The sequence below is a fragment of the Stegodyphus dumicola genome, chromosome 3 (genome assembly GCF_044657685.1).
Source record: "Stegodyphus dumicola isolate Sdum_Otavi_A_Nest chromosome 3, ASM4465768v1".
Taxonomy (NCBI): Eukaryota; Metazoa; Arthropoda; class Arachnida; order Araneae; family Eresidae; genus Stegodyphus; species Stegodyphus dumicola.
The window spans coordinates 249,781,599-249,803,194 of record NC_140770.1 but is presented as its reverse complement, the minus strand read 5'-3'; the positions used below and the strand labels follow the sequence as shown (position 1 = coordinate 249,803,194).

At 34.3% G+C, this 21,596-nt stretch overlaps 1 protein-coding gene across 1 annotated transcript in view; it reads left to right on the top strand.

Moving 5' to 3' along the window:
- The window catches only part of LOC118205343 (tyrosine-protein kinase transmembrane receptor Ror-like), a 214,354-nt gene that overhangs the window by 122,567 nt on the left and 70,191 nt on the right, over window positions 1–21,596 (top strand). Inside the window, exon 5 of the mRNA XM_035377638.2 lies at window positions 12,428–12,552. Within this exon, the coding sequence (XP_035233529.2) occupies window positions 12,428–12,552 (125 nt within the window). The remainder of the gene's footprint in view (window positions 1–12,427; window positions 12,553–21,596) is intronic.

Sequence of the window (21,596 nt, the reverse complement as noted above, 5' to 3'; positions counted from 1 at the left end):
ATTACAGTTTCTCGGGAATTTATTGTACACGCTGTCAGCATTGCAACTTTTACGGTATTACCCTGTTCGTCTAATTTAATTCGTGATAGGGCATCTGCTACGATATTTTCCTTTCCGGGGGTATGCTTGATTACCAGATTATATTCTTGCAGCTTGAGTGCCCATCTTATTAACCTTGGGGATAAATTTTTCCCTGAGTACAATCTAGTTACCGCCGCATGATCAGAATATACTGTTATCGGCGCCTTTCCAAAATAGACTCGGAACTTTTGCACTGCTAACAGAACTGCAAGTGCCTCTCTCTCGGTCGCGGAATAGTTTCTTTGTGTTTGATTTAAAGTTCGGCTAAAAAATGCCACGGGCTGCTGATTTTGCGAAAGTACCGCTCCTACCGCATAATCCGAAGCATCCGCTGAAATTTCTAAATTTTCATCCTTTTCAGGAAATTTCAACACAGGGGCTTGCGTTAATGCTTGTTTTAATTTTTCGAAAGCACTATTGGCTTCGGCCGTCCACGAGAATCTTGCCTTTTTCCTTTTTAATTTTAACAATGGCTCAGCGATAGCCGCAAAATCTTTTATAAAGGACCTATAATATGAACAAAGTCCTAGAAAAGAAGAGAGCTTTTTTGCCGTGTTTGGAGTCGGATACTTTTGTACAGCGATTATTTTTGATTCATCTGTCTCGATCCCTTTTTGCGATATTTTGTAACCTAAATATTTTAATTCAGGGGCTGCAAATTTGCACTTTTCGACATTAACTTTTAGACCGGCCTCATTTAATAAAGAAAACACCTGTCTTAAATCCTGTATATGTTGGTCGAGATTATCACTAGTAATAATGATATCGTCTAAATAGATAAATGTGGACTTTCCAAGAACAGGTCTTAACACAATGTCCATGCATCGCTGAAATGTTGCTGGGGCCCCAGAAAGGCCAAACGGCATACGCAAAAATGCATAAGTGCCAGACTTGGTTATAAAAGCAGTCTTAGGCACGTCCTCAGGCCTGACCCCTATTTGAAAATAACCATTCGTTAAGTCTAAAGTCGTCATAAATTTGGTTGATTTTATGTTCCTTAAAATTTCTTCTATGATCGGTAACGGATATACCGGATATTTCGTTATGGAATTGAATTTACGGTAATCAATAGCGAATCTCCACCTTTTTGGATGCTCCAAAGGATAATCATTATTTTTCTTACATAAAACCACCGGGCTAGCATAGCTACTTGAGATGGGCGTTATGATCTTTTTACGTAGCATATCGGTAATATGCCATTCTATAATTTTTTCCTTATTCTTATCATACCGGTATGGTTTTTGACGAACCGGCAATGCATCTCCGGTGTCAATACTATGGTTAGTAACCTGAGTAAATCCTGGAATATCACTAAATAAATAATAAGGAAGCAAATTCACTTACCACTTGTCGGATTCTATCTTGCTCGTCATTAGGCAGGTGATCAAGATTTAACCTTGGCGGTTCAACCTTTTCTACACGCACTGGTTTCATTGTCAGCCTAAGGGACGCTTCATTAAAATCCAGTGTAGCTTGTGCGTCTGAAAGAAAGTCTATTCCTAGGATTTAATGTGCTTGCACATTCTTTACTATAAAAAACATCACCTTTACTTGTTCGTCCTTGATACGGATATATAAAGGTACTTTACCTACGCACTTACATTCTTTTCTTTGCGCCGCTAATACTATCGTATTATCCGCATTATATATGCGGTATTTGCGAAAATACTTTCTAAAAAAGACTTCTGCCACACAGGAACACTGCGCGCCGGTATCCAGGAGTGCGGTGGCCGGGATATTATTTACCAACACTTCAATCTTCGGAAGAGTCAAATTTTTCACCATTAGTGTATTTAACTTGAAGGAAGAGGGGTTTTCGTGGCCTTCGGATTTCCGCACCCTCTCGTCAGCAGAAATCCGTTTTAGTTTAAATTATTTTTCCCTTCCGTGCTTTCCTTCTTTTTCCCCTGGCCTTGAGACTTTTTTCCTGGGTTGCTATTGAACTGTCGACGTTCGCCGGCTGTGTTTGAATGCTCGGGTTTCCTTGCCCACTGATTCGCTTTTTCTCCGTAGCCGTATGCTTGAGTTTGTTGTAGTCTTGGCGTACCAAATTGGTTTCGCTGTTGATATTGGCGTCTTCTTTCGACGTCCGCCGTTCTTCTACTTTCAAACTGGATTGCTAGCTCAAATAACTTTTCCAGTGTAGTGGGATTTCTTAATTCAATAAAGTCTTGCACTTGGGGTAGTAACCTCGGGAAAATCACTTGAATTATTTCAGGATCCGGACGGTTTCAGTACAAGAGCTTGAAAACGTGAATTTTTCTTAAAATAAAGCTCGACAGGTTTTCGATTCTTTGTTGATATATGCTAAAAAGTTCCGTTTCTAATTTCGCACGATCCCTTACAACAGGGAAGGCTTTTAGTAGGGCAGTCTTGAAATTTTCATAAGTATAGGTGGGACTTCCTGCTTGACCCAAGAGATTTCTGCCGATACATTTGAACCAGTTAAGCGCTTGGCCCCTCAAAGCGCTGGTAGCTAAGGTAACTTTTTGAAATTCGTGCACGGGGTAGAGCATGAAGTGGTCATCCAATTTTTCCAAAAAACTGGTTACCGGTGAGTTTCCATTAAACGTTGCTTCTGGTTTCATCGAAGCGCGCATGGTCTGGACGATGTACCCAAATCCTTCCAGGGCGGCAGCTGGCATTTCTGGATTCTGAGCCGTTTCTGCAGGCAGCACAGGTTCTTCTTGAAATTCGGCCATGGTTATTCTTCGTCGGGCGCCACTATCAGGTTCAATGTTTTTTCTAACCTTCTTTGGAAACATACAATGACCTGACTAGGAACAGAGAGCTTACTAAAGCTATGTTCACTAATTGTAGTAAGTAGACAGGATACAGACGAAGGGTATACAAAACCCTTTATTTTTCTTTATATACAATGACTTCCGTACTTCGGAATACAATGACCCTCCACTCGGGGTCTAACGTAAAAGGTATAAAAAATAAAACTAAACTCTAATTTAACTTTAGAATAACACACGTGGAAGATTGGCCTTATAATAACAGGAAGCGTATGTAGCACAGAGACTGTGAACACTACAATACGTTTAATTTATCAAGAGGATTAAAACCTCTGGCCTGGAAGGCAAATAGCAACTGCGTAACTTCTAAGGTAAGCGGCCTGCTTCGAACTCACTGCTTCCTCTCTCCTTCGCTTGGCAAAAAGGCCACACTTAAATACTTGGCGTTCGCCAGACAAACTTTGCATAAAATCCTTCACGCTTATAATTCTGGCCGGAAGTAGAAAATAAGAAGTGATAGTAAAGATTTAAAATAAAATAAACGTTAGTAAAACTTAAGATCCTTACAAGATAACGAACTATACTTCAAATAAAAAATGCTGAAATAAAACATTGTATAAAAAAACAAATGTTTACATGTTTTCAATAACAGGATTTATTATAAGTTAAAATACAAAAGTACACAATACCATCATAAATTTGGAATATGCAAAAAATATTGCATAAAAAGATTCGAAACGAAAAATTATTTCTACTGATTTGCTCTCATTTGTAAAATGTGTCCACATCCTGTAAATATTTGTAATTCAACTCTACGATCATATTGCAGAATTAAGAATTATGCTATAACAAGAATACTGTAACGACAGTTCTTAGACACAAATCACTCATAAAGATATCGAATCCCATAAAGATATCGTGTTTTGATTATTATAACAATGTTTAACGTTAAAACATATATGCAGGGAATAAACTATATGCTATCAGTCTCGAAAAGCGATTTTGCATGGTCTACTGTAAATGCATTGTTTTGTTGCCATTCGGAGAAACGTAAAATATTATTCTTTCATTTTTAATTTGTCTGTTACTGATAAACAAGCTAAACTATATAAAAGCAATAGATGCAGCTCTTAAAATTATTTTAATCTGAATCATTTAAATAAAAATGCATTTAATTCATGATATACGTAACTAAAATCATTAAATATTTATATACAATTCCACTATATATATATATTTTAAATTTTTAAATATACGGACGATATATAACTTTCCCGTGTTACTCTAAGCGCATATTCACCTAATGTACAATAAAATGTTTCGCTATTCTACCTGAGATATCTCTACTGATAATCCTTGTTACTGAACTACATTAAACTTTAACCCTTTGCGGCACAGTGTGTCCGGTCCGGACACACCTAAAATTTTCCTCCTGTAATCACAGAAAAATTGAATGAAAAAGGATTTATAGGTTACTATAGGTTACTCTGAACCTTCTTTATATATAGTAGATGGCAGCTCAACACAAACCAGTCCATATATTTTAGCCATGTTTAGTTTTTTAATACCCTCATTTTTCAAAGAAATCTTACAGATTTTTTTAAGGGTATAAAAGAAATTGTTTGAAAAGAAATTTCTATAATATTTTTTGGCTGTATGCTAATCTTCTTATTCTATATTAGTTTTAAATTTTTATCTTGAAATCTTTCCTAAAATCAAACGGCGAACCCTAGGTGTGCCCAGACCTGGCTCACCGATCATCTAGGAGAACTGAGAGTCTGTATTCTTTGTTTCTCCGCATCTCATCCGTCAGTTCACTGACAACAATGCTCGTTTCAGCGCTCTTTTCGAAACTTTATTCAATCATAGTGCCTACTTTGGGCACACCCACAGAATTAAACTTCACAAAATTTTACTTGTGTACTCCTCTAGGCCTAATTAGACTGCCTACCTTTTTTTTTCATCAAAACTCCAACTTTAAAAGGTAGCGTTCCGGAAAGGGTTAAAAGAGCCCTTTCGGGTGTATCTTCAAAATCTGAAGCCTTTCAGATTTTTTTTTTTCAAAATCGTTGATACCATTATACTCGGCTTATGGTATGCAGTAGCCAAGGTCTAGATACATCTTTCATCTTCATAATTTTCGAAAATTTTGTTCTTTCATGGGGGTCCTAACAATTTTCTTCCATGCTTAACTCTTCTCATTAACTCACTTTTAATGAGTTTACAAAACGTTTGCTCGAAAAAACAGTAAAATCGCCTGAAAATTCCGAGTTATAGAGTGGGTTGTGTACTAAATAGTAGGAACAAGCGTACTGTAATGGCCACTCTTAGTGTTGTCTCGAAAGAAGTAACCAAGAGCAGAGCATGGAACTGCAATAGTTTTTTCAACTAAATGTTGTACATCAAGCAAACGAATTCGCATCCAAACAGAATATATGACAGTATGGACGTATTTCAAAGTAATCACATGTTGAAGTATCACTGTATTTCCGTTGTTACAGTAGGGCGTCAAACATGTGTAAAAGACAATTATCCGAATATAATGGTATAAAACAGTGGATGTAGCAACTTTATCTCTGGGGTCCTGGCTAATTTCAATCCACTTAGCTCTTACGAGTTGAAGCTATACGGATGAGAATCTGAGAACTAACTGTTAATTTTCTGTAAAACTTCTATAACCTGATATTAGAGTTATTCCTGAAATACGAACTCCCTTTCATCCACCAATGCAAAACACATTACGTTTCCACTTTCATAACGAGCAAACAAAAAATGATCCCTTCACAAATAAGAACGACAGAGGCGTCTTTCCTCACATTCATTATGCAACTATGTGGCGTCTATACTTATACATCCTTTGTCAGAAAAGTTCCAGGATAAAGGTCATAAAAATATAAAATTGCATTTACCAAGTAATGATCCTAGCTGCTATCAAAGTACTCCCCTTGGCTATCTGTCGGTCAACGTTTCTGCAGGTCTAACTGTCAACGTTTCTGCAGGTCTTGGTAGCAAGCGAAAAAATCTTCAACATCAATGCCTGCAAGTTGTCATAGCCCGTTGGATGTCTGCAGTAATCTTGATAAAGTTCTTTTTTTAGTCACCTGTTCACTTGCGTCAACAAGACAAATCACAATAATCTTAGACACAAATGTAGGACCATGTCTGGTTCTATCCAACAGTTCAGGAGAAATTCTTCGTCTTTCCTCTTTCTGTTCATCTGTTAGTCTGTGAATTTTCGCGTAAAATCTAATGACACACATCGTGATTCAAATTCAGTTCTTCTGATATCATACGCACAGTTACACGACGGTCTTCTTGCAATAACTGCCTTACACGCTCCATGTTGTATCGGTATATAGACGGGCTATCAGCTCTGGGATCGTCTTTCACTAAACACACAAAACCTTTTGTACCACTCGAAAACATGACTTCTCTAAAACGCCTCGCCTGCATATGCTTGCTTAATCATGTTCCACATTTTACTAGGGGTTTTTTCCGAGCTTAACGCAGAACTTAATATTCACTCTTTGCTCACAATCAGCATTCATTGTATCACCTTAATCCGAACAACAATCCGAACAGTGTGTTGCTAAGCACAGCTCTGCCACCCAGTAAATTTCCGCAGAAACATTGCCAAGGTCATGTGAAATAAGAAGACCTCTGACGTCGCAGCAAGTAATACCGCCCCTTTTGAAAGAGTCTATATGTTTTGGCAGAATGCCAACCAGGGTTGCGCTTCAGACGGTCGAACTATACAGTAGAAAATTAGCAAAATCGACATAGCGTTGCGTATCCTTGCACTTTCATAACAACCTTCGTAAAATAATTAAAATTAAAAGTTTTGGAAATGATATAGTTATTTAAATATTATCACAATAGAAAATACGTATTAATTTTCATGAATTTTATAAAGTTTGTAGATATAAAAGTACTTTGTTTCGAAACGCAATGTTTTTATTTGCACATGTTTTTTTATTTAAGTACCTTTCAAAGCATTTTTAGTATCATACTCTTCTTTGAAAATTATTTTTAATGCTTACTTTCATCACATAAAGGAATATCTTTCGGTAATTTATTTACGTCGCCACCTTTATAGTGTATTTTATAACTACACAAGTTTCCCTTTCAATGTAATTTCTTCTTACATACAACTTAGCTCTAGGTTAAGCTTTCCTAGTAGCCACCTCAACGTCTGGTTTGGATATGATTATATTATTATTTTCATGGTTTATTTGCAGCAGCGTAGTTGAATCTGAAAAATGGGTTAAACTTAGAGCGGTTTAGCTTTTAGAAACAAAATTCAGAGCTTTCATTCTGCAGAAGATTATTTTTCGCATACTTTAGTAATCTTAATGAATTTTTATTTTCATGCTCTTGAATTCATTCTGGCATTATTCTGTCATTACAAAACATTACTATAAGATTACGTATATTACAATTTATGAGGTAAAATTTTAATACTGTATTAGTCACTTAACATTCTTTTTCGTTTTCTTTCAAATGCTAATAATTCCGTAAGAAATGAATTTGAGCGTGGAATCCAAATTAAATCGCTGCATAGAGAATTCAATACGTTTTAAGCCTTAAAACCCCCTTAAACAAGGTAAATGTCTAAAATTACTGCCTCATTTTTTAAATGATTCTCCTGGACTTTAATGCACTTAGCACGACGATCCTTTAAACGTCAGGTTCCAGCAAGAAAAAAAGCTTCTGTTGCAAACTTCAAATCATTCCTGAACGCATCCTTCAAATTATCATCATCGCTGTAACGTGAAAAGCGCACATCCTGTTGAAAAATACGGAATGTAAGTAAGCCTATAGCTAGCTAAAATGGTGAATGTGAAAGAAGTGGAAATCCACACACACATAAATTGGCTCACAAAAGCAGCGCTCTTCTACTAAATTTGTCAGTGCAGCGAAGATATTCATTTCGATCGCTATCGAATGCAATTTAATGATGTTTTTGCGTGACATCTGTACGTCTGTAGGTAAGGATAGAATAAAAGATTTCTTTTCCCCAAACGAATTATAAAACTGATTTAAAATGGATTCAGAACAGAATTTTTTTCGTGGCGTCTTGTACACACGTACGTATGTATGTATTTCGCATATCTCAAAAAGGAATAGCCTCAGAACGTTGAAATTTTGTATGTAGGACTGCTATAACAGTAAATGTGCACCTCAGTTTTTGGTTGCAATCGGCCGCAATAAAGTATATATATATATATATATCCACTCTGTTACTAAGCTCAGTTTCTTTACATGTTTGTAAATTGTGCATTTTTTTTTCCTTTAGTTAACCTGCATGTTATAGTTGTATAGTCATCAACAATTTAAAATTTGTTTAAGTATGGCTAAGCCTAATTTTGTTTACCATGGCAACCATGCTGGTTTTCATTTGAAACTTAGCAGAATAGTAGATTTGTTGCCAATCTAGAGAAACTAAGCTTCGCAACAGCAAAATAATGTCTTCTTTTATTATTATTGCGAATTAAATTATACTTAATGCATTCTGGAATTATCATTTAAGGTATTACATTTTCTCATATATTGACTGAGCATAGCGTCCACAACAAATTAAATCAGTTCCTACGCCTTCAGTGTCTTTTTGCGGAGGGAAACCAAAAGAAACTTTCAGTTTTGTGAACCCGTAAAATCTGTCTTCCTGCCCTCTGGCCGAATTGCTTGTTTTTACATAGAAACTGTAATTTTAATTGTAAAAATTTGTTTTTTAATTTTTTTAACGGTATTTTGTGTTTTATGTTTTTCTATGTCTTTACACTTTTAGTGAAGATATTTTTTGTTTTTATTAATTTCGCCTTGCCGGGACGTGAGAACTAAATTAATTAAATGAGAAATACATCTCTAATGAAATTCGAGGAAATAAGTGTTTCATATTAGCAGAAACTACTGTCAGCAGTCTGTTTCGGACAGAGGAGAATGTTTTAAGAGTAGCGCATGCGCATTGGGTAAACAGCGCTGAATCGTCTGTGAAAAACTGTTTATTTTTTATTTCTTTAATTTCCTTTTTACATCGTTTTAGATTTATTATAGTATTTGAATAGAACATGTGGCAACGATTAAATAATTCTTCAGATGGTATATTTTTTTTTGCTTTCTGAGTTACAAAATGAATGAGATATAACGCTGTTAAGTGAGCCTAACACCAGAGTATCGCTATGGTAAATATATCTAGTGAATTTTAAAAAGCGCATTTATTCTCTTGTGGTTTATGCGCTTTCGACGAAGTAGATTTAATTCAATTCAATAAGTTTAAATGACATGCAGGAAAAATGCGTATAATTTAATATTCTGTGCAAGGAAGTCATGTGGTGTACACATCAGATTTTTTTTTCTTTTTCTCTTGTCGAACGGTCAATCATCTAACGATTTTTAACGTTTTCAATGCTAATATATATATGACTGAGTAGAAATATTTAACAATCTGTCAAATATTACACCAGCTGTTTGTCAGCTTGTTTGTATTTTCAAAAGATGATACCAATCAATTTACCTTGTTTCACCGTTTTGTAAGTATTACGTCGTATTTAGGCTTTTAATTTATTGGAAGCCCTTCTTAATTGCCTAGTTTCTTAAATAGATTGATCGCATTTATTACGAAATCATAATTTATTTTAATTTCGTGATACATTCTTTATAAATTGATAAAATTATGCAATGATCTCGGACTCAAGGAGCAAACCCATCTATGAAAAGAATATCATGCAATATTGTGTAATATTTTTACTTGCGTTTGATCTGATCTTTTATATACTATTCTCATAAAGTTCTGAATTTTTCATTATAATATTCATTGTATGTTTATGCCCGTGGTGCAACTCAGGCAATACTTGAAAGTGAATTAGGCCTTAATTTCTGTGAAACATTCTCATATAATTAGAATGTACAGTCTACAAAAGAAAATACTTTGTAGAGACATTAGGTTAATTGAAAAAGCCGGAGAGATGAAAAATTAGCAATCGCCTTCGCCGGGAATCGATCCACGGACTTCTGAAATACCGGCTCAGTGTGCTGACCACTACACCATGAAGGCACGCTAGGAAATCGTGAGAAATACCTTATATACTCTCCTTTTTAAAGGGCGGCTAGGGTTTTAGGGAACCTAGTCACCAAGTCCTGGGTGAGGAGAATCGTCATCCAACGCCCTTTTAGTTCGGGCGCCACTGTAAAGACATTAAGTATTTTTGGAAACAGAAGAGATGAAAAATTAGCAGCACCTTCGCCGGGAATCCAACCACGGACCTCTGGAATACCGGCCCAGCGTGCAAAAACGCTACACCACGAAGGGACGCCAGGAAGGCGGGAGAAATACCTTATAACTTTGATCGCACCTTATAGTTTAAATATGATGACCAATATCAGCAGAAAATGAAATTGAAATTCCTACCAAAAATCAGTGAAGCTTTGATGCTAATTTATTCTGTTTTAATTCTAGCCTGTTCTGAAAGCTATCAAAAGTTTTCTGAATTAGGTACTATTTGGATAACGCGATTTAGAAATCATTTAAATCTTTCTACATACGGTACGTTAAAAAGAGCAAATTCAAAGGAAAATTTCTATTCCTGACACATTCACGTGTTAGTTTCCCAGAATATTCCTTTCTCTTTACCCCCCTCCCCCAAAAAGTAATAATAACAATAAGATATATTAAAATTGCTTTTCTTTTAATGATTTCTGAGAAAATGAGAATTGTAGAAAAGAATACTGAAATAAATTATCATCATTTAATGCAGTGAATTCCATTTATAAATTGAATTTCAAATACGCAAGCATATAATAGATTCGATTCATGGTTTGGGAGAAAAAGATTCCAAACTACTTTTTTTCTTAAATAAATTATTAATTTTCTTTAGCATTTCAAAATTACCCATTTATTTAAAACTTCTTGCATTCTGTTCCAACGTATATCATATGATATAAAAGTCTGGAAAGTATAAAAAGATATTTCTTTAAAATAACGTTGAAAATTTTACTGATTGTGGTAAAATTAAGGTACTACAATATACTGCTAAAGATTTTCTAAACAGAAGAATCGTCTTTTCTTTTATGATTGGAAAAAAAGGCCATTTTATTCGACTGAATACCAGGAAATATTAAATTCATTTTAGAGGATTACGTATTTTTTCAAAACGATAATGCTTAAAATCGTGTTAATAATCCTTATGGCTAATTTATTTTTTTGTCTCGAAACTATCTGTCTCTAGAATATGGATATCGGTGATAACTCAATACGAATGTTTATTTAGTTTGTACTCACAAATATCGTTCAATTTTAGATGTAGTTCCAATGAGAGATTCCACTGTTGTTGTTATCATAATATATGCTCTATTACTGCAATTATTAAGTATTATGCTGTTAAGCTAATAAATAATTTTAGACTTTCGTTGGTTACATATTTAATCACGTTTAATTTCAGCTGAAGCCCACTGGAACCGAAATTTCCTATAGGGTTACACTTTATCTGGTAATGGAGGTTCGAATCCCGTGAACGGGCTGGCTGCATGGGCGTTTTCGTGGTTTTCCCCATGTGTAACGTGTATACGAGCCAGTTTCCCTTACAAAGTCCTCCACGAAGGCATCCCTCCCCTTAGGCAGATAGCCCTAGTGTGCTTTGCCATAATTAAATACACCACCACACCTTATCTGGTAATGATATTTCAGTCTAATAACCCCAAGAATCTTGAGGCGAATTATCGCTACGTATGAGAATAATGACTAATTCATGAGAACGTTAAATAACTTTTTCATTTAAACGGAATTTAAAACATAAATGAACTATCTTATGCTATAATGACCACAACATGAGGTTATGCCAAATAAATAGAAAAGTCCAATTTAATTTAAACGTTTAACAATAATCAAGGACTATACAATTAAATACTATACTAGAAACTGACTCACTAACTCTACCAGAGCTTCAGAAATAGCGTCAGCAGCGAGAAACAGTAAAGCCGAAGTATTACAATTAAAAGAGCTAGCATGAAACTAACCACGTACCGTGCACGCAATGCCAGAAATACTTTATAATTCAAATCAAAAGTCTCAGCTCAAATACTCAAAATCAAAAGTCTCAGCTCAAATACTGTAGTAATTTGCACTCTGGCGAGAATCAAGGAAAGAAGAAGTTGTAGTAAGGGTCGAAATTATAAATAATTGGTTAATTAGCATAAGATTCCCTGTAACTAATTAGTTTTATTTATTTTTGACATTTTATTTATTTATTAATTATTGTTTTACTTGCCTATTTTGGTTCACTTTTTTAACGGCTTTCCATAGGGCTCCGGCACTTCTTATCGTGTACTTAGTTATGCTTGTTATGGTACAACTAGTGTTGTTCCACATACGAAGTAACCACATGCCCATTGACTCGTGAGTGTCCTGCAAAATTTAAGCTATTAATTACATATTTGTATATTCAAATCAAAATATTTATAGTTTACTTTATGTGATTATATGCAATCCTTTTTAGAATTTATTGTAAAGTTTGGTTCTTAGAATTGCTGAGAGTTTTAACTCATAATGTTTAATGCTTTACTGTAATGTTATTACTCTAAATGCAACAGTTTTACGCCATTTCTTTCAGATGGTGAATCAATGCCGTGGATGGTTTTTGAGTTCATGCAGTATGGAGACTTAGCACAGCTACTCAGAAGCAACAGTCCATTTATGAGGAAAACTCCTACTGAGCACATTATGAATTTAAGTCAGGTATATTAAAACTGATAACAAATTTTTAAAGCATTTATTAGATGTTCATTGTTTAATGAGTAAAAACCAGAAAAAATAACCAGAAAGTAATCATTATCCTTACACGGTAATTCAAATTTATTGGTACTCTTCTGTTATCGGAACCGGATTGAGAATTATATGTAGGCATGCACGTGCTTATGGGTATAGGTGCGTATATGTGTGTGTTTATACACGCATATATGTACGTACGTACATAATACATGCATACATTAACACATCCATCCATCCTTACATTTCTGAATCTGGTCCGGATAACAGAAGAGTACCAAATTATTTATCCATTTTGCAACAACTGTGTCAATGTAAAAAAACAGTTTACAGTTATATAGTAGTACAGCTATACAAAATCCAGTGCTGAAGTATTTTTTTCTCATTCAACCGACCTTTTCGGAGACCTTTTATTTGCCAACCACAAACCGTAACAAACTGCGTGTTGAAATTAGAAGCGAAGGAATTGAATGTAAAACGTAAAATCTGATAGAAAAATAATCTGAGTTTGGGGATGATTTTGAAAATCATATCAATTTCGAGGGTGATCAAATATAGGTCCCTCTTCTTCAGAAGCATTTTTTTTTTCAGAAATGGTAATAATAATACGATAATCTTAATCATATACATTAAATCATCATATGAACATATTATATATATATATATATAATATTTATCTGATTTATATATATATATATATAATATGATTTATATATATAATGTACCAGCTTTTGTCCGGAATAAATAGATTGGTGAAGAATCATAGATGTAGTCGAATGCTCTAAATATCAGATGATAAATTTAAAAAACAGGATCCATTTATTGTTATTCAGGAGAAATAGCAATTATAAAAAATGAGATCTCCTGAGTAAATAAAAAAGAACTACTAATAACTTTTTGTATGAAGTTTACATTACAACTGTTACATTAAAGAAAGTTTACATTAAAGACGCCAGAGGAAAAGACCCCGATATTCCTTTGCGAGTCTTTTTATAGCCTCTGGAAAGGCAGAGCTTCCAAGAAATGACGTCAGCGTCGTCATCCATTCTAGTTCGCTTTAAATATCTCCAGAACATTCTGAAACTGTACGTATAGAAAAGGTGAGAAAAACAACTTGAGTACGGGGCTGTGGATTTAATTCCACGTACTTTCAAATAAGAGACCGTAGCCATTAAAAATGAAAAGAACATACAGTTAGAATTTTAAGTGTATTCTTGACTATGGAATTTTATTATTACATATATATATATATATATATATATATATATCATAAATTCTCAGTATATGTTTATGATCTCGGTAATTGTAGGCCGAAAATGTCAACCTTCACAAGATCAGAAACATTAGGCCTAATAAACGCATCACGTGTCTAATTGTAAATCGGAATTCCCTTGAATGGGAAATTCTGGCTACAGGAAGGAAAAAGAGGAAGACTAAGCATCCCGATCAACAATCATCCGATATTTCCTGATAGTTTAGTAGGTAGAATTGCCAGAGTCGATCTCTTCTAAATGTTCGATGATTTCCATGCCTAGTTTGATCTTTTCTGAGATTTCAGATACATACATCTGCATCTGGTATATGTCTTCTTTATTTTTGGATACTAAAATCAAATAATTTCATGCATCATATAACTAATATATACTGCGAAAAAAAAGGGCTGGGGACAGTTCTATATCTCCCTTTTTACTGAGGCGTTTGAGAAAATTCAAACTGCTATTTTCATGTCACGAAAGCGTGACTTAGGATATATACTAAACTTATATATAGCATTGTTCTAACATAGGTAGTTTGACACAAAATGGGTCTTTTTCTGAAAATAAAATACCATTTTTGTTCCATATTCCGTTTCTACGACTCAAATTATGCCTGAATATTAAATTTTGTAAAATTTGGTGCGAAATTTACGGAGAGATTCAAATATTTACCTTGGCGCAATTTTTTCAGTTTTCGGCCAAGAATAATTCACTCGGCGCACTTCTTAATATATGGCAACCAATTCTCGTTTCCGTTAAATTATGCCGGAACGGAAAAAAAGGCACCTCGTTCCTACATTTTTGCATTGTGCATGAGCGGAATAAAAGTCATATCATTCTTACTTTCAAATAATTTTAGCAAAGTGTGTAAACCACATTTGATGTTTTATCGCTTTCAACAAATATGTCAAATTTCAAAAAGCCCCAATAAATAAATTTACGTATATCTTCGGAAATTTTCAATAAAATGCTCTAATGTTTTGCAGGTATACCTAGAAATACATCTGCTTTAAGATGATGGTAAAACTTTTAAAGGTTATAATTCAAATTGTTTTTCCAAAAATTTATAAAAATTATTTAAAATACAAATTTTAAAACTAAAAGGTGGTGATAAATAAAATACGAAAAACATAAAAAGTGGGTGAATTTTATTTGGAATGATCCTAAATTTCGAACTGGGAAAGAAGGAATCAAGTAAGTGTAATAGAAAAAGAGATATTGATGAATACATACCAAACTGAATTAACATGGAGGAGCTAAAATGTTGAGATCTAATTTTTTAAAAACTATTCGTGCGATTTTTATAAAACTTGGCAGTTTAGAATAATGAGTCGTAAAATCGAAATATGGAACAAAATTGGCATGTCATTTTAGAAAAAGTCCGATTTTGTATCAAAATACTTATGTTAGAATGATGCTATATATAAATCTAATACATATCTTAAGTCGCGCTTTCGAGACATGAAAAACGCAATTTTAATTTCGTCAATCGGCCCAGTAGAACGGAAGATATAGAACTGTCCGTTTTTAATTTTGCAGTGTACATACCAGAAAAACCCTAACTAAAGTAACTCTGTCTCCTTATCGAGGCGAACCTGTCAGTATACGCACTTCATTTCCTATAAACTGTAAAAGCGTTGCCATGAATGCAATACCCACAACAAAGATACCGTATTTGAACCCTTTGACTGTACCAAGCGAAATACACTATCTTCCAAACGTTAAGGAATAGCATGTTTTTCAAAGCCCACCATTACAAAAATGTCAGAATTCACATTTTATATACATCATAGTAACGAAAATTTAAAGAAAATACATGAAAAAAAAAAAAAATCTGAAAGACTTCAGATTGTAAATTACGTCCAAAGGAGAGTTTTTTTTAACGTTTTGTGTGTTACTTTATTTATCAAATATCATGTTCTTTTCACTTAAAATATAAAATTCAGCTCAACAGCAATGTCGCAAAATAATTTTAAAATGAGCATATCTTTAGAATTTCCGATACACAGTTCCGCGCCCTGGAGATAAAAGGGTCCTCTCCCTCGTAGATTGTTGCCATTGCTCGCTTTGAAATCCTTGAGTTTGTTAATCAGAAATTCGCTAAAGTTTTACAAAATATTAAATCGATAATAAAATATATTCCAAATTTCAAATTTTCAGATGCCCATATTCCCAATAGGATTGCGTCATTTAAAATCGGATGGCTCTACGTACCATTTTTTTATCACAATGCAAGAAACATGCATGCACTTACACAGATTCTTTATTATTTAATTTCTTCAAATATAATATAGGGCGGTAGGGTTTCGTGGCAACGATTTGAAGAGTGATATGCTGTTTATAGGGTTTCGACACAAAACGAAAACAATAGTCCTTTGGAGACAAAGCCCCTTTGGACTAATAAAGGAAATATATGAAAAATATATAAGAAAACAATGTTAAGAAAGTATATACAAAAGCAATAGCTAACGCTTTTATTTTATAGAAATGTATATTTATAGGAGTTGGAGAAAAAATGCAAAATTTGTAAGTTTTGTTCGAATGTGTTGATATTCAGTTGTTACTCAATTCGTTAAGGTGGCGGGCGATCGGATGGATGGAAATGGGGATGTCACGAGCTGATGCTGCTAGACGTCTCATTGTCTGTCATAGTGTGGTTCACAGACTCTTTGAGTCCCACGATTCTGTGTCTAGAAGACATGTTCGAGACAAATCAAGAGTTATAACATCTGCGAGATATTGTCATTTATGTCTTTTTCCAAAAGCAAGAACAATATTATTGTGTCTCAGCTCATGGTAGATTATTTAGCGGCAACAGGAACAAGAATCACAGCTACTACAGGGCGCAAACGTCTGTATAATACAGGTCTGTAGGCAAGACCACCAATTGTTTGTGTTTCCTTGACCCGAGGACACAGAGGTGACCGTTTATGTTGAACAAGAGAATACGTCTCCTGGACCAGTCAACAACGTGGCTGAGTCCAGTCATTGAAGTGTGGTTCAGATCGTCAGTTGATCTGGAGGGAACAACGCACCAGATACAATCCATCCCACATTGTGGAAAGACACAGTTACAGAGGTAGTGGAACAATGGTTTGAGCTGGGATTTTGGGTTTGGCAAAATTATAGTTTGAGCCCGGTGGTCACACTGACCTGCATGTGTTCCATAGAGGAACTTTGACCGGTGTGAGGTATCGAGACGAGATCCTTGATCAATAACAAGTTCATCCATATGCCGCTGCTATTGGTTCTGGATTTCTACTGATGGACGACAATGCGCGACCGCACCAGCTCGGGTTGCTGAAGAATATCTTGAGTGTCATGATATGGAGCGGATGGAATAGCTACCTTATCCCCAGACCTGAATCCTTGATAGACAAGTTGTTATGTACTCCTTGCTAGATTAGGTTGAACAAGGATTACTACGATTGACAACTTCATTTTGACAGCATTAACATCGCTGCCTCCAATGCATTGTAGCTAGGGGTGGACACTTTTCTTATTAAAACCCATTTTTATAATGTTACCAGCAAATTTTTATTCAGAACCTTTGAGGTACTATTTCTCTAAGACTGGATTTCTCTGCCAGGAGTGCAATTCTTTGTCGTTATTCATATTTGTATTGAACTTAAAAAAACATTCCATGTCGTGTTTATTAAAGAACTGTTTAGCGAATGTGTCCTCTAGTGCTGCTTCATTCTCAAATTAGACAATTCTCAACTTGTCAACATATGCAACTATTAAGGTTTTCAACTTATTAAAATTCATGTTGTTGTTAAAACTTGAGTTAGAAGTTCATTTCAACCCGGTGTCACAACCCACGGTTTGCGTAGCAGTTTCGGCCACTACCCCACAGATATCCTTATACCCCTTTCCGAATTTATTATATATCCTTATACCCCTTTCCGAATATCAATATTTTACCACAATATTGTGAAAATGGGCAACTTTGCTTTTGTTCCTTTATCTGCTCGTACGTTGGAAAATGAATCAAAATGCTTTTTTATAGATGATTTTTAAGCAAATACAGTTTTGCACAAAAGGTGTTATTGCGGCATACATATTCATTATTAATTTAGCTTTGCCCTGCTATGTAATATTAACATTATTCAGATGGCTTGCAATTATCTGTTAAAAATACCACATATTTTACTCACAACTGATCTTCTATAATCGATATATTTCCGTTTTTTTCATATTTCATTTCAAGAAATATAGTTTATTTCCTCCAAAAGTGCATAGCTGTTCAGAACTTTGTAGCAGAATACTGTCTTCATTTTACTTCATCGTAGACAACAAAAAATATCACCTCGGAGCCATATGCGGACCTCGGGCCTCAAGTTTGACACCGATGTACGATTACCTCTTGAATGTCACGATACATCTGAAAAATTCGCGTATTATAGTATCCTTATAAGTGACAAGGAAAATGATTAGATGATTAGACAAGGCGGCAACGTGGTGGTGAATGTTGAAATGTGTGGAACAGAAAATAAGAATTTTTTTTTTATCTCCAGCGAGCGAAACTATGCATCGGAAATTTTAAAGATATGCTCATTTTAAAATTATTTAGCGATACTGCTCTTGAATTGAATTTCATGGTTTAAGTGCGAAGAACATGATATTTAATTTTAAAAAATCTGAAGGATTTCATATTTTACATTCGCCCAAAGGGGCTTTTTTTAATGTTTAGTGTGTTACTTTTATTTATTAAATATCATGTTCTTCGCACTTAAACCAGTTCAACAGCAATATCGCACAAAATAATTTTAAAATGAGCATACCTTTAGAATTTCCGATACGCAGTTCCGCGCGTCGGAGATAAAAAGGTGTTTTTTTTTTTTTTTTTTTTTTTTTTTCTTTCTTTCCTGTAGAGTGTTGCCATTTCTCGCTTTAAAATCGTTGAGGTTCTTAATCAAAAATTAGTCAAAGTGTTACAAAATATGAAATCGATAATAAAATAAATTCCAAATTTCAAATTTGGGCTTTCAGATGGCCATACTCCCAGTAGGATTGCGTCATTTAAAATAGGATGGCTCTAGGTATCGTTTTTTATCCCAATGCGAGAAATATACATACGTTTATGCAGATTCTTCATTATTTAATTTCTTTAAATATAACGGACATTTAAAGTTTTAAATGCAAAATGCCAAAGCGATATTTATAGCCCTTATGGGCTAACGCCCCTTGGGCTAAAAAATTGGGAAAAGCTTTTTTTATACAGGTGGTCTGAAACTTATTGAAGCAGCACTGTTTCGTACTAAACAGCAGCAAACCATGACACTTAGTTTGATGTTCAGGAAGAAGCGAAGCGAATTAAAGGATTTCAAAATACGAGTTTTTCGTTTCATTGCATTTCCTTTCAAACGTTTCTTCCAGCCGTTTGGCGATTTGAAAATTCTGCGAATAGGAATAGCGTGTTACATTCTCCCATGCTAGCATGGATATAGGGCTGTATTACTTTAAGGAGGGATCAGTAGTTTCGAAATGTTAGCGAGAGATATGATCCGGAAGACGAGTAAAAAATACTGCTCTAAGACAAAAAAATTCATAAAATTAAAAACCTTTCGTGCTGTAGCTACATAAGTGAAAACTGATGTTACAAATGTGTCTTATTATTTACACTGATGGTATAAATGATTATAAAAGTCCTCGCACTATTCCATTCTACTGGTTTGTGGATTTGGAGTAATTTATGATGAAGCGAGTATTTGGAAAAATTGATGATGGCACATGATGAAGGATCAAAAGCCAATTTATTCGCCAATAAGAACTATTACACAGGAGAGTTCGAAATAATACACTTTTACACTCGTCGAAAAACTAAGGCAAACAGACTGAATCAGCAACACAGCCTTCAGGTTATAACGGTGAAGACAGCTTCACACAAAGCATTTAAGTACAACTCTCGACTGGGTCGATTGTTTTCAAGCTAATCTCTCTAGTCAAGACGCTACTACCTCTCATTCCGGGCAGGGAATATATAGCTTTAATCTACCTACGAGAATACACATGTACGAGTAGTTCTGAGGAAAATTACAGAACTTTGAAGTGTTTATTTTGATAAAATAATTGTTATTATCCTGTCATCGGACCTGTGTGCATATAAGCTATTGCCAACCCGTGCGCAAGCAGCAATATTTTTTCCTAAAACAATTGTTTCAGAAATGTTGATTAAAACAGTCAGAAATGTACAGGTCAACAACTTAAAAAATCAGTGCAATTAAATTAAAAGGATTTATGTTTTCAATCTTTGTGAAGCTTTTGCAATGAAAGCAGATTTTTCAGCAATTATAAATTATCTTCAAATATATATCTAATGCAAGATTATTTTTTTATTAAATGTAATTTTATTTATCCCTGCGACATTGCATACTCTGAAAAATGTGTAGCACTTCCGTATTGCTAAGTTCCAATATACATTCCAGGCTTAACTTACATACTGTATACTTTAAGTTAAATTTTATGAAATTTTACATTAATATTGTTGCATTTTGAAGAATGTAACACATTTCTTACTTCATATGACTCTATATTTAATCGAAAACAGATCTCTTTATAAGAAGACAAGTTCTTTAAGAACAATTTTGAGACTCGGTGATAATTAATCAAAATAAATCAAAAGTAGTGTCTTTCCGTTTACTTGGGAAAAAAATATGAATGCCAAAGTCCATGAAAATGAGTTTTAGTTTTTAATTCATCTTCTAGGGATTAGAATACGTGACAGCTTTTGGTGTCTTTCCAAGTGTTTTCACTCAACGATTTCCCTTTCCTGAAAGCTGGATTTAAGTAGGGCAGTTGCAAGCTGTGTTTTAGAATTATTATTTTCATCCTATTGATTTCTTCAAAATCATAATTGACTTTTCCACTGTTTTAATGTTTATGCTCTGATAAGTGTACTGACATTGAATGAAAAAGTTGTTATTTTACGAATAACAGAAAATTTAATTGCATAAGAAATATAATATTGTTATTAGTGTTAAAATATTACATTGAATCAAATGGAATATTAAATTCCCCAAAATAACTAATCTTATTAGTGATATTTTAGATTAAATAATGGAAGAAGAAATTTCAATGAAATTTTAATTAGTAATATATGCCAATAAGTTTTGCCAACTCTAAAAATAAGCTCTGAAATTGTTATGTTTAGGAACACTGATGTCTTAAGGTCAAAGAGAATATAAAAATGTCAAAGAGATTATAAAAGTTATGTAATTTTTTCTTTTAGAAACAGTATTTCAAGGAATTTACAATATATGTTTATGAGTTCTAAAGAACTGATCGGGCCCAGCAAAGAAGTGATTCTAAAGAACTGGTCGCGACCCACCAAAAATTGTCTCGTGGCCCACTTGCAATATGAAATCTTCCGCCACCCACCTAAAATAGTCTCATACCCCACTAGTGGGCCAGAACACAGTTTTTGAGTGGGTCATCAGACAATTTTGGGTGGGGTACGAAAAGTTTCGTTTTGCAAAGTTACAGATATTTTTTTTTTTTAATTAAAAAAGTCTGAAAAGTTTCAGTTTTTAAATTACGTCCAAAGGGGCATTTTTTACGTTTCGTGTGTTACCTTTATTTATTAAATATCATGTTCTTCGCACTTAAACCATAAATTTCAGTTCAATAGCAATGTCGCAAAATAATTTTAAAATGTGCATATCTTTAGAATTTCCGATACACAGTTCCGCGCCCTGGAGATAAAAGGGTCCCCCCCCCGTAGATTGTTGCCATTGCTCGCTTTGAAATCCTTGAGTT